At 51.8% G+C, this 13,810-nt stretch overlaps 1 protein-coding gene across 17 annotated transcripts in view; it reads right to left on the bottom strand.

The window, feature by feature from the left end:
• SLC2A9 (solute carrier family 2 member 9) overlaps positions 1–13,810 on the bottom strand; it is a 286,157-nt gene that overhangs the window by 47,785 nt on the left and 224,562 nt on the right. For all 17 annotated transcript variants that reach the window (XR_015725597.1, XR_006775167.2, XR_006775166.2 and 14 more), the window contains one exon: positions 8,359–8,486. Coding sequence is in view for 14 of the 17 variants with exons in the window: in XM_045771357.2 (XP_045627313.1) it covers positions 8,359–8,486 (128 nt within the window). In the remaining 3 variants the exon portion in view is untranslated. The remainder of the gene's footprint in view (positions 1–8,358; positions 8,487–13,810) is intronic.

Genomic DNA, 13,810 nt, shown 5'->3' with positions numbered 1-13,810 from the left:
CCTGAGGCCTTTACCCTGAGACATCTTCTCCCTTTTTAAAAAATATATACAGTTTTATCCAGATAGGATTTATATACAGTAACTTGCACAGCTCTTAAGTGTAGTGCTCGATGAGTCTGGATGAAAGTACTCCCCTGCGTAACTAACACCTCTGTCAAGACGTAGGACATCTCCACCACTCTGGAAAGTTCCTTGTGCCATTTCTAGTCAGTGCTTCCTCTCTCCCAGCTGCCCCCTGCCGCCCCCAACACACACACAGTCAACCACCGTTCTACTGTCTGTCGCCTTAGCCTCCATTTTCTCTGCCCCTGTCCCGAATCTAGCGGCCACCAGGCAGCCTGAGAGTTCTTTTAAAGTCACAAAACAGATCATGTCTTAAAACTATGCAGTGGCTTTCCAGGGTCCTTTGGAAAAACCCCAAATCCCTCTCATGCCCTCAGTGCCGGGTGGGCCTTCCTCATAATCACCTGCGATCCCCTGTGTCCTCAGCTGCCTGCTCTGGGCCGGCTCGGGGCCTCTGCCAGCACCTTCCTGCTCCCCGCTGCCCCCACCCCCACTGAGTCCCTCAACCTCAGCCCGAAAGGTCCCTGCACTGGTCAGCCCAGTTACGCCCCATTTTACCTCCTTCTGAGACCCACAAACCACACCTGTTCCCCTGAGGGGCACATCTGTTCTCTGAAATGTTAGGGCAGGACTGCCTCCAGGCTGGTGTCAGCCGAGATGGAGCTAGTGAAAGATGCTCCCTTCCTCCCTCCAGACCCAAGGATGTCAGCTGGACCCTCCAGAGAGGCGAGGGGGAGGTTTTATTTGCTTTTAGGTCCCACGATCCTGGGTCTGCATCGGCTTCCTCCTCACGTTGCATAGGCAATTGGGATACGACCCAGTAATTTTCAAGTTGAAAAGAATCATTTTCTCACTTCCGGATTTTATGGAACTCAAGCGAAATGTTGTAACTCCAGTGGAATCAAGCAGCATACATTTGCATGCAATTTTCTCTGAACCAGAAAATACCGGTGCTAATGGCAGAGGCTGAGTCGTCTGGAGGCTGGTACAACCAACGACCCGAGGGACACACTGATGCCGGCCATAGCAAAGGCCCAAGGAAAAGGCAGCCTGAGGCTAAGGGCAGAGAAACAGTGATATTAATCTCCCGAGGGGTCAAGGCAACCTGTCCCATCTATGCATATCCAGAACATTCTGCAAGGAAGGGGCAGGGCGTGGGAGAGAACGGGAAGAAGTAGGGAGAGCACTGCTCTGGACCAAGTGGTTTTCTGGGACGTGGGGCTTACAGGGACAGTCCTGGGCAAACTGGGATGAATTAGTCACCCTGGACAGGGAAGGTGTTGTGGGTTCAATTGTGTCCCCCCGAAGATATGCTGCAGTCTAACCCCAGGCCCTGTGAATGTGGCGCTGTTTGCCAAGCGTCTTTGCAGATGTAATCAAGGTGAGGTGAGGTCATGCTAGACCATGGTGGGCCTCAAAGCTGGTCCTTGGTGTCCTTATAGAAGGGGGTGTGGTGACCCACACAAAGGAAGAAGGCCATGTGCCCAGGGAGGCAGAGATCGGAGTGGTGCAACACAAGCCAAGGAACTCTGGAAGCCACCGGCAGCCCAGAGAAGCGCATGGAGCACACCCTCCGCCTGCAGCTTTCAGGAGGAGCCGACGCTGCGGACATCCTGACGTCTAGCACTAGCCTCCAGAACGGGACGAGAAGCGTCTGCACTGTTGTGAACCAACAGTTTGTGGTACTCGGTTGGGGCAGCCCTGCAAACTGAGACAGAAGGGGGCGTGTCCGGCTGGAACTCAGTGCTTCCTCCTGGGGTCTCTGGGAGACACGGACCCCACACCAGAGTTGCCCCCACACCTACGAGAAGGAGGAAGCTGGGTATTTACTCTGCAACCTCACTGGCTGTGGGCCCCCCCCCCCCCAACCTTCTGCCTGTTCCTCCCCCAGGCTGAGAGCTAGCCCAGCGCAGGGAGGCCACGGGCAGGTGATGGGATTCTCAGAGTTGTCTGTAGAGAAGGTCAAGGTGAGCGGACATGGGTGGGGTTGCCAGCAGCCTCTGTCCCAGACCCTTGGCTCATTTTAACCCTTATCCCAGCCCGAAGAGGTGACAACAGCTACGGCCGGTGTTTCCGAGGTGCTTGCTCTGTGCCCCGTTCTGTGAGCACTTCACTGTGTGAGCTCACTCAGCCCTCGTGCGACCCTCGCATTTGCAGGTGGGGAGGTCAGGACAGCCCGTGAGCCCAGCCCAGGCAGACGGCCCCCAGTGCCTGCTCCTGACCTCAGCGGGCTCTGTTCTCCATGGGCGAGGAGAGAGTGAAGGATTTTCCATTTTCTAGATGGGGAAACTGAAGCTTGGAGCAGGCAAGGACCTGGCCCAGGGCCCCCTTGCTGATGCAGATGACACGGTGAAATTCTGGGTCACGTCACTGTCTGCAGCAGTGCCAGCTCGGATATGCGTTTTCTGGGGAAGCAGTCTGGGCTCCTTGCAGGTCCCTGCTTGGGGCTGTGATACATTTGCCACTGACACATTTTGGAAAAAGATGGAAAGATCAAGATGCCTGAAAAGTTGCACCTGGTGGCTGTTCTGAGCCGAATTGTGTCCACCATCAGGATTCACGTGTTGGAGTCTTAACCCCCAGCACCTCAGAATGTGGCTGTATGTGGAGGTAAGGTCTTTAAAGAGGGGATTAAGGTAAAATGAAGTCCTATGATGGGCTCTGACCCAATCTCACTCGTGTCCTTAGAAGAACAGGAAATTGAGACACTCACAGAGGGATGACCGTGTGAAGACACAGGGACAGATGGCTGTCTACAACAGCAAGAAGAGAGGTCCCAGAAGAAATCAACTTTGCCAAGACCTTTATCTCCAACTCTGGCCTCCAGAACTTGAGAAGACAAATTCCTGTTGTTTAAGCCCCAGTCTGGGGTACGTGGTTGTGGTAGCATGAGCAGACCAAGACAGGCTCTTGATTGTGGCTGAGAGGACTTCTGGAAAGGCTGTGGAAAGGAGCTGGCCAGCTGTGGCATCTTCAGCAGCAGAAACTGCTCCCATGGGAGGGCCCGGGTGGGAGCGGAGTGGGAACCAGAACGTGTACGCCCTGTGTTTCTCTAGTGTAGTCGTCATGGCCAACGGCAGCCCCTGGAGCCTGGCCTCTGCCCTGGCAGGCCCCTGTCCCGAAAGGAAATGAACCCTTGCCTCCTTCCCTGTCCTGGATCAGGAGGCCGACATTTCACAAAATCTGAATGTGGCCACCTGGCCGGTGTCTGCGTCAGCGTGACCAGCAAGGCTGCTCGGCCTGACTCAGTGCTCACGCCTGCCATGCTCCCTGAATGTTCCCCAACCCCAGAGACGCTGGAGATGCCCCGGCTGGCAGGAGCTCTGCTTCCAGAGGGAAGATGCCTTGAGAATACCCACGGGCATAAGGGAACGCTCATGATATCATGCCAGGTGAGGAAAGCAAAAGCACAAATCAAAAAAATTGCTTCCGATTTTTATAAATATGAAACATGACATGTATTTGGAAGAAAGGAAGGAAACAGTGTCATTAAGCCATTAGCATGCCTGGCTTCACCACCTTACAGTCTCTGCAGTGCGCGTGAATCATTTATAATTAGAATCTCTTCATAACTTGACAGGGAAAGAGGAAGGAGGAGGAGGGAGAGAAGAGGGGAAGGGGGAGGAGGAGGAATAAACAGAAGGAAAAGGAGAAGAAGGAGAGGAAGGGGAAGATGAGGAAGACTGTCAACGATTGTGCCCTACACAGAGCTGGCCTTTGTGTTCTGCCCCCTTAGAGGGACCCACGCGGCCATCCTCAAACACTGGCTGAATGAATGAATGCTACAAGGGCTGTGTCAGGACTCCCACAAAAATGGACGTAAAACGTCAGGTCTGGGGCTTAGCACGAAAAGCAGAAAGATGCCCAGTGAAACGATACTATCAGGATGATGTCATTAATTAGATGCGTTACCGTAGCGCTCCGAGGGGCAAGGCTGATATGTCCTCTGCCTCCTCCCGGCCCTCCCCTGCCCGGTGGTGGGAGGAGCTCCAAGGCCAGTCCTGAGTTATGATGTGTCAGCTTACTTACCTAATGATTAGCTTCCCTCTCCCCCGTTGCCCTGTCCTATTGCACTCTGCCCAGGGCGAGGGCGGAGTTCACAGGCACCGTACCTCCCGACCGGCTGTTGCTGCTGGATTGGGCAATGCTCCTCTCTTGTCTGTTTCTCTGTTTTGCCCCCTTCTTATCCTCAGTGCTGCTCTCAGTCCTGCCCTGCAATGCCCTTCTCCCACCTCTGGACAAACTCCTGTGTAAGTATTTGATGAATGTCCTTAAGTCAACCTGTCCTCCTGTCTCTTCCCTCTATCCTCTAGCTATCTAACAGTCTGTCTGTCCATCCATCCATCCATCCATCCTTGGCTTCCCCCAACCACCTGCCCATGTCCCTTGTGTGGCTGCAGACATTGCCAGGCAAGGTCAAGGCCAAGGTCAGGTGGTCTCTCTGATGTGGGAGCCACCTATCTCTCCAGCTCTAGCCCCAAAATGCCAAAGGCAGTGACCAGATCTGAGCCCAGTACCTCTCAGGGAATGGATCAGAGTGCTGCCTTTCAGATCCTCCCCAACCGCGCGTCCTTCTCTGCAGCTCCCCTGCACTTCTCTTTGCCTTGCCCTAGGCCCCCAAACCTAAGCCTGTAAGGAGAGGTGCTCACAGCTCTCCTGTGACTTCCATGCCCTTGACACGTCCTAGAGGAGGCAGCTGGTCTGGATGGTCTACGACAGGCATGCAGGCTCGTGTCCTGTGTGCACGGGGGTCCTCAGCTTTATGAGCAGGTGGCGTCCCTCTCGGCCCTGAGCCCTTAAACTGGGTCCTGGCCTTATTCCCCTGCTCCAGGCCAGGCTCTGAGCAGCCCTCGGGCTGACTTTCTCTGTGAAATCTGGCACACGAGGTCACCCCACAGTGTGAATGGATACATTGTTAATCACAGTGACAGTGACAGCATGCTCTGGGGCCCCTCTGGGGCTCTTGCAGGAGGGACCCGCTAACCACTGGGAGTTCTGGTCTTGTTTTTGCCCTCAGACACTCCAGCACATCCCAACAGGGTGTCTGTCCCGGGACGAGCTGTGGCCCCAGAAACCTCTAAGGAACCTAGGTACCCTGCTGTAAGTGAGCCAGTTGGAATGAATGTGATCCCCTAAACATGTGGTCAAGGCTGTCAGAAACTGTGTTATTGTGAAAAGGAGTCTGACACACACCCAAGTTCTGGGGGTCAAGGAAGGGCACTTGGGGGAGACATCCATGGGTGTGACCATGTTCTTCCTCTCACTGGTCTGGGGCCTTGGGCAAGTGTCCTGAGCCTGCTAAACCTGACTTTCCTCCTGAAAGAGAGGGCTATGGCTGTCATTATGGAGGGACACAAGATTTCAGGCTCTTCCCCTCCGGACACAAGGCAGTCTGCATTTCCCCTGGGGTAAGGGGTGGTGGTGGAGCTTTCACACATTCACAGAGAATGTGCACACCTGTAACCTGTGTCACTGCCAGGTGACGGGCCTTAATGGATGGGTGTCAGACTTGCCACACTCCTTCCGCCTGCAGGGGCTGAGTCGGGAAGCTCTGGGGCAGAATCTCTAGGCCCCCCACAATGAACACCTAGCATGAGTAAGACATCATCCCCGGTGGTTTAAAGCCACTGAGACCTGGGGGCTCTTTCTTCCTGCAGCAAACCCAACCCGTCCTGACTGACAAGTGGGGGTAATAAGACCTTCCATGTGATAGCGTGACTGCACACGGACCTGCCCGTCGTGGTCGCTGTCCTCTCCCACACCTTTCCTTGCCAAGGAATCCAGCTAAGCAGGCGGGGCTAGCACAGCTCCCCAGAACTCAGCACAAGCCTGAGTTCCCCGCACAGAGTCTGGGGAGCATCTCAAGGGAGAGGCAGTGTGACGTTTCTGCTTGGTAGAAGCTGCAGATGGGCTGTGATTTGCCCAATGAATGAGGTGGAAGAAAAGTCAGATGGATCCAAGCAGCTGGAGACCTCCCTAAAATGTGTGCCTGTGTGTGTGTGTGTGTGTGTGAGCACATGTGTGTGTGTGAGCATGTGAGCCTGTGTGTACGAGCACGTGTGTGCTTGTGTGTGTGAGCTCGTGTGTGCACCTGTGTGTGTGAGCACCTGTGTGTGCTTGTGTGTGTGTGTGTGTGTTTAAACATAAATTAACTCTTTGCCCAGTTCAAATGGACTTGCTGGAGAAAATCACCTGCTGTATAAGCAAGGGCTCCTTCCTCCCCTTGTCTTACAGGTGAGGATGAGAGACTCGGTTCAAATCCCGCGCTGTCATTTCCCACGGGGGTGACCTTGGGGACTGGCTGCCTCTGTCCGAGCTCTAGGCTGCTGGTCTGTACAAGGGAGCCACGAAGGCCTCACCCCCCTGCACTGACAGGGGCTGAGTGGAGCCCGGCACCCAGCAAGCGGATGTCAGTGTTACAGTGGCACGTCTGTGCTGTCCGCTCCCAGACTGCGGCTGGAAAGTGAGATGGCATGTTTTGTGTGGGGGTACAGCTGAGATCTTTTACCCACCACCCACCCCTACCCCAAATTGTGCAGAAGACAGTGGCTTACTACTCAGACATAGAAAGCTTAGTGGTGGGCCAGGTGAGGGCTCTAGAACTTCTCCACTTAAACAGTAGGCGTGTAGGGGGATCTATGTTGACAGAGAAGTGGTCTGAAGTTAATTTTCCCCACGACAATGAATATTTTACTGACCCCGACTCTGCTGGCTTTGAACTGAAAGGAAGAAGCCATTTAAGGTTTGAAGCCCATTGGAAAGTCTACTTGTTAGGTTTTGGCTGTGCCAGCTGAAGATGCCCAAGGACGGGAGGAAATGGGTGTGGGGCCCAAGGAGGCCCCCATGGCACGTACGCTCAGGGGCAGGGTGCTGCTAGTAGCTAAGACACAGTCAAAGATGCTGCAAAAGTCACATGGTGAGGCCACCTGTAACTCTGAGACTGATGAAGGTCAGACAGGGACCGTCCACCAGTAAGAGGCTGAGGGGAGAAGAACTGTGTTGGATGGTGACCCTAGGACCTCGGACTGACAGTGTCTGCTCCCTGAGCCTCAGCCTCTCTGCAGTAAAGTGGGAAGGACAGGAAACCCCAGCTCAGGGCTGCATGGGTATCATGAGCATATGAAAAGCCACATGCAGGGGACCTGAGGCAGTAACTGCTCTATGACGCAGGAGTAACCAGCACGTGGGCCCGTGGCCGGGGCTGCTGACCTTGGACACAGCCACGCTGGCAGCGGAGTCTCTGGGACATGCTGGGGTTGAAGGTAGGCCACTAATAGGCAGACTATTAACTAAGAGAATGGGGAGAGGGTTGAAATAGCCCCTGAGAAGGGATGGTGGTCTTCCTCAGAGATATCTGAAGGATTCTCACCTCCACTGATGGCATCACTGATGGTATCATGAGCAGTGGGGAGCCCTGGGGTCATCAGAGCAGAGAAGCTTCACCCTCTTTGGAATGCAGCTGGAGGCCCCTGGCTCTGTGCAGAACACTTGTAAAGTCCTTGTCTTTTGTGTTCCTGCGCCCAGAGAACTCTCTGACCTCATTTCCTGCCTCTGCCATCTTCCTTGCTCACTCTATTCCAGACACACTGGCCTCTTTGCTGTTTCTTACACAGGCCAAGCATGGCCCTGCCTCAGGACCCTTGCACTTGCTGTTTCCCTGCCTGGACTCCTCCATTCCTGGGCTGCTTCACTTTACTCGGTCTCTGCTTCCCTTTTCAGCTCCAGGACCAGAGAGCACAAGTTTTTGTTTCCACTCTATCCCCACTGTCTGAAACAGTGCCCAGCACAGAGTAGGGGCTCAATAAATACATGCTGAATAAACGAGCGAGTGAATGAATAGATTCTCGACCTACACACAAAGAACTTGTATCCATTTCCTGAGTTCACATTTTCCCATCCACCATGGTCACCCTTGGGACAGCGACCCCATCAGCTTGGTGATGATGACGACGATGAGGACGTTAGATGCACGGCAGCGTGCACTGTAACTATAACATGGGCCTTGTCTACACTGTGACAAGCACGTTGCCGAAGTGCACGTTTGAGATTCTAACCTAGGTTTCCTTGCAGACCCTTGGCGACGGGAAGCCCGCTCCCTCTGAGGCAGCCCTTAGCGTTTAGGGGCAGCTCCTGGAAGGTGCAGGAGGGAGAGAGGATTCATCTCCGCCTTCCCGAGGCCAACAGTGTGAGTTTCCAGTTGAGTGCCTCAGCCTCTGCCCTGCGAACCACCCCTCACGCAGAGGGCTGCCGAATCAGAGGGCCTCCCGCGGGCAGGAGACCCCTTGTCCGTCGTACCTGAATGAACGGGAAGAGGAGGCCGACCGCGAAGTTGGAGAGCCAGTTGACGGTGCCCGCAATGACGAAGGCAGCCGGCCGCTGGGGCTGCTGGAAGAACTCGCCGGTCAGGATGAATGGGATGCCCCCTGCAAGTCAGACAAGGGCACAGATGAATCGCGCTAAGGTCCTGCCGCCAGCATCTGCCACCAATGGCAGGGTAGCGCCCTCTTCATAAGCGCCGCTCTGCCTGGGTGAGTGACAGCTTCAGGACGGGGTGCTAGAGTCAGCCCGTCACTCCTAAAGTATACCCACCATTTCCCTGACCTGGCCCATCCAAACGAGAAGTGCTGCAGCCTCCTGGCTCTCCAGATGCCTTCTGAATCAAGCTGTAACCCACTACAACATGAGTGCGGTACGCACAAACTTGATTTACGACGCAACTGACATTTTCTTATATCGTGTGTCAGGCAGGTACGGGCTACCATACCTGGGTAAGAGAACTGAAGCCCAGAGAGGTTCCTGGACTCCCCCAAGTTACCCAGCTCCTCGGTAGCACAGCCAGAACTCGGGCTTGGGACTCCAACCTCCAAATCGCAGCTCTGTGTCCTTGCTAATCCTTGCCTGACAGGATGGAGGTCCCCGCCCAACTGGCTATTGGTTTGTCCTCCTTACCTCCCTGGGAATGGATGTGTGGTGGGCCCCACTCGTCAACCCAGCAGTGGAGTGTTACTCAGGGGAAATGTCTTTGGCATTAAGGGAGGACAATTCTTTGTTTTGAGGACTGTCCCGTGCAATTGCAGGATGTCTGTCACCCCTGACCTCTGGGAGGCCAGAGCTCCCCTGGTCGCTGTGACAACCCAGACTGCCTGCACACACTTCCAGTTGTCCGCAGGGTGCCACGCTTAGCTGAGCGTCTCCAAGGTCTGCACCCTCCTCTTCTGGAACTCAGTGAGACCTGGGGTTGGGCCCTGTGCCCACACCCCAGATCTGGGGCTCAGCATGACCACTGGGGGCCTGTTTGCCCCTAAACGGAGTCCCCGCTCTGCCAATCGAATCTCTACGTTGGCATTCCACAGACAAGGGTAGTGGAAGGGGAATGCCCGAGGGACCTTTACCAAACTCTAGGGAGACACTGAACAGTTTGACCATGATTATTGACTGCACTGGGGCTGGTGCCACAGTGGTGGACAGTAGGGACAATGTCCTGCCCTCATGGGATCCCCTCATCTGATAGGGGGAAAGGATGACTTGTTTATCAAAAAAAAAGTGAATGAATGAATAAATAATTATGACATGCGATAAGCATGGAGGGAATGCAGTGAGCAATGGGGGGAGCTTGCGTTTGTAGCCTGTGTTCGTAATGGCCAAGGAGGGCTACCCGGGAGGGGATGGCTGAGATGTGACCTGAAGGAGGAGACACAGCTTGCTAAGATTTGGGGAAGACTGACGGGTGGAGGGATGGGAGGGCAGAGGCCCTGGAGTGTGAAATGGATTGGGTCAAGGTCTAGAGCAGAGGCCACTCTGGACAGCTGAGTGAGGGGCGGGAGGAACAGTATGAAGCAGGAAGGGCAAGCAGGGCCAATCAAGCAGCCTCTTGTAGATCAAGGAGAGATCTACTACTGGAGAAAACAGATCAGAGAAGACCAACGTGGGGTTTTCAGGAGGGGCTGATGTGATCCTCTTGCATTTCATAGACATGACTGCTGCTTGGAGAGGGGGCTGGTGTGGAGGAGGGGCTGCAGGAGGCTGCCGGGCAGTGTGGGAGGGAGGCCATGGTTTGTGTAGATGGCTTGCATGGTGCCAGTGGGGACGGAAGGAAGGGGCAGAATTCAGACTCCACCCCATGGAGGCAAAACTTTCATTGTGAGCACTGCACACAACCATAACACTCATCATCAAGTTCAACCACGCAACCCAAGGTCACAGAGCGAAGACAACTCAAACCTCTCTCTCCAGAGCTGTCACTGTTATCTCCCCTCTATTCCGCCAGCAAGCCTTGGACTCCAACACACCAAAATGACTCATAATGGACTGTCCCTTCAACCCCCACTAGACCATGAGCCCTCCAGGGCAGGCTGCCTGCCCACTGGTCTGGTATCTTAGGCAGAGAACAGATACTTGATCGATGTTTACTTACTTGAATTAGACACTCAAAATTTGATTTTGAAAAGATTTGATACACTGTTAACTACGAAGAAAGTAGGCTTTCCATATCTCAAATGTATCTATCAAACTGTGCAAGAATAATGGTTACACATTGAAAGGTGCTAAAACCAGCCTTTAGGTCTGTAGGGAGCATAATACTGCCTTGTTGAAAGTGTTTGCGTCACCCACCCAGCTGCTCCTGCAGCTAACGCCGCTGTGAGCCTTGCAGCATGTCCTTGGGGGTCAGTTCACAGTGATGTGAAGTCTGGACGGGGTTGAAGGCTGGTGTTTCACCTTCCCTGACTTCCCTAGGCATGTTTTGGAAGCATCTGTGGATAACTCTGTTAACATTTCTGATGCTGGCACGTCAGCTTACAGTGGGGCTGAGAATGCTGACGCACCTGTCTCCCTGCGTGTCTCTTTGCTTCTTCAGGGCTGGGCCACGGCTTGCTTATTGGTGATGACCCTCACTCCTAGCACAGCACCTAGGATACACATAGTAGGTGCTCAGTAAAGGTCTGCAGGATCCACGAGGAGCAATTAAGACAGAGTTCACAGCATGTTTTCAGTGGGTCTCCTCTCTTCTTCCTTCAGGCCACCCCTGAGGGCAAATACAAGAAACCTGAAGAATCCTGCGCAGCCTGTTTTTCTGATTGGTTTTCATTTCCATGATCTCCCCCGAACCTCACAACCAAAGGAGGTGGCGAAGCACAGTGGGCTCGGGGTTGGCCTCTGCTGTCAGTAAGACCAGCTTTAGTGTTGCATCTACCAAATCGCTCTAGAATTAAGGCCTCTCACCTGCGCAGTGATGACAGTAGAGACTTGCCACAGGAGTGTTTGTGAGGATTAAATGAACTCCTGTGTAAGTCTGCAGGAGAGGCACTCAGTAAGTGCTAGCTTCTGTAATAACAATTTAAAACTCTCCTGCCACGGGGAGGGGGTTGGGGGGTGGGGGTAACCGGCTGATGGGCATTAAGGAGGGCACGTGTTGTGATGAGCACTGGGTGTGATACGCAACTATGAATCATTGAACACTACATCAAAAATGAATGATGGACGATATGCTGGCTAACTGAACGTAATAAAAGAAAAATAAAACCCTCCTGTTGCATTATTTCAAATCCTACATTTTATAATGAGTTAGCTGAAGCTCAGAGAAGGGGAGTGACATGCCCAAGGTCTCTTAGTAAAAGGAGATGATGATGATGGTGATAATGATGGTGATGGTGAGAATGGTGATGATGATGATGGTGGTGATGATGAAGATGGCGGTGGTGATGATGGTGAGAATGGTGATGATGGTGGAGATGACAGTGATGGTGATATTAGAGATTATGGTGACAATGGCAATAATGATGTTAGTGATAATGATGATGAAGGTGAAGATGGTAGAAATGATGATGGTGGGGGTGGTGATGATGGTGAGAATGGTGATGACGGTGGAGATGACAGTGATGGTGATATTAGAGATTATGGTGACAATGGCAATAATGATGTTAGTGATGATGATGATGAAGGTGAAGATGGTAGAAATGATGAAGATGGTGGTGGTGATGGTGAGAATGGTGATGACGGTGGAGATGACAGTGATGGTGATATTAGAGATTATGGTGACAATGGCAATAATGATGTTAGTGATGATGATGATGAAGGTGAAGATGGTAGAAATGATGATGGTGGGGGTGGTGATGATGGTGAGAATGGTGATGATGGTGGAGATGACAGTGATGGTGATATTAGAGATTATGGTGACAATGGCAATAATGATGTTAGTGATGATGATGATGATGAAGGTGATGATGGTAGAAATGAAGATGGTGGTGGTGATGACGCTTACAGAGAGGACAATGGTGCTGCTGCAGGTGGCGGTGACAGTTAACTACATGGCACACATTGTAAAAAGCCCTTGACATACATTATTTAATTACCACGATTATGTGCTAGTTATGACTACTATTTTTCCCATTTAATGTATAAAACTGAGGCCTAAGAAGTTAACTAATTTCCTCAAATCCTACCACCAGTGGGACTCAAACTCGAGGGTGGGTGGCTGCCAGGATGAGTCTTAATGATTCCACTGTGATGCAAGAAGACTAAGATGCTTACAATCGTTCAACTATGGGAAGGGAACTTAGCAGTCTTCCTGGTTTTATCTGAATGCTCTCCCAAACCCTGGAATTCATTTGTTTCTCTTTTGTCTTCAGGCATTGAGAGCCTGGTTTCCTAAGAGCCTCTCACTGTCTGTTTCTTTAATCCAGGGTAAAATGAGAAAGAATGGGGTTTGATATGGAAATAGAATGGATTTCTGGTAGGTCCTTTATTTTTGTGCTGTTTTTCAAAATGAAAATGGTGTTACTATATTTTTCTGATTGTTGTGAGTAATATTTACCCATCTATAACAATTAAAGAAAGCATACAATATAGAAAAGCATGAAAGGAAACAAAAGTTGTCCCTAAACTTTCCATCCAGAGATGATCTCCACTTATATTTTGGTCCTTGGCATTGATGTTGAATGTTGCTATTATGAAGCCTAGAGCTACTCTAATATTTCTCCTTTATTTTTTAAATTTATTTTATTTTATTTTTTTTAAAGGTTTTTATTTATTTATTTGACAGAGAGAGAGACAGCCAGTGAGACAGCCAGGGAACACAAGCAGGGGCAGTGGGAGAGGAAGAACCAGGCTCCCAGTGGAGGAGCCCGATGTGAGGCTCGATCCCATAAAGCCGGGATCATGCCCTGAGCCGAAGGCAGACGCTTAATGACTGCACCAACCAGGCGCCCCTAATATTTCTCCTTTAGATGACTGGCTTTTTTCACCTAAAGCCCTGAAGAAATCTTTCCTTATGCTTGAAGTTATTAACTTAACCATTCACTAACTATGATGTGTCTGGTGTCGGTCTCCCTGTAATAGTCTTTCTTAGAGCACAGCGTGTCCCTCTCAAGTACAGATCTACTCTTCATTTTCTTCCCACTTTAGACTTGAAATCCTCTTCTGTTCTGCCTGTTGGACGCTTTACTCCAGAGATGGTTATTATCCTTATGTTGAAACTATTTTGTCCCTCTTCCATATCTTTTGTCAGCTGAATGACTTTATCCTCCTGTTTCTGCACAGATTTTACTCTGGGCAATCTCTCCCTTTTTTCTCTTCCCTGTCCCTTGTCCCTTCTTCCTTCTTCTTGTCCTATGTTGGCACACTCCCTATGCCACCGCTCTTTGTCTGTTTATACATAGAGTGAGTTCCTCCATCCAGATTCCCACCTGCTCTGATATGGTGATTCATCCTTGACACCTTTTCTTATCTTCTTCCAGGTTGTTTTTCAAAT

This window comes from Ursus americanus, chromosome 8 (assembly GCF_024610735.1).
Source record: "Ursus americanus isolate L20-20 chromosome 8, mUrsAme1.1.p, whole genome shotgun sequence".
Classification (NCBI taxonomy): domain Eukaryota; kingdom Metazoa; phylum Chordata; class Mammalia; order Carnivora; family Ursidae; genus Ursus; species Ursus americanus.
This window is presented reverse-complemented; position numbering and strand designations above follow the sequence as displayed.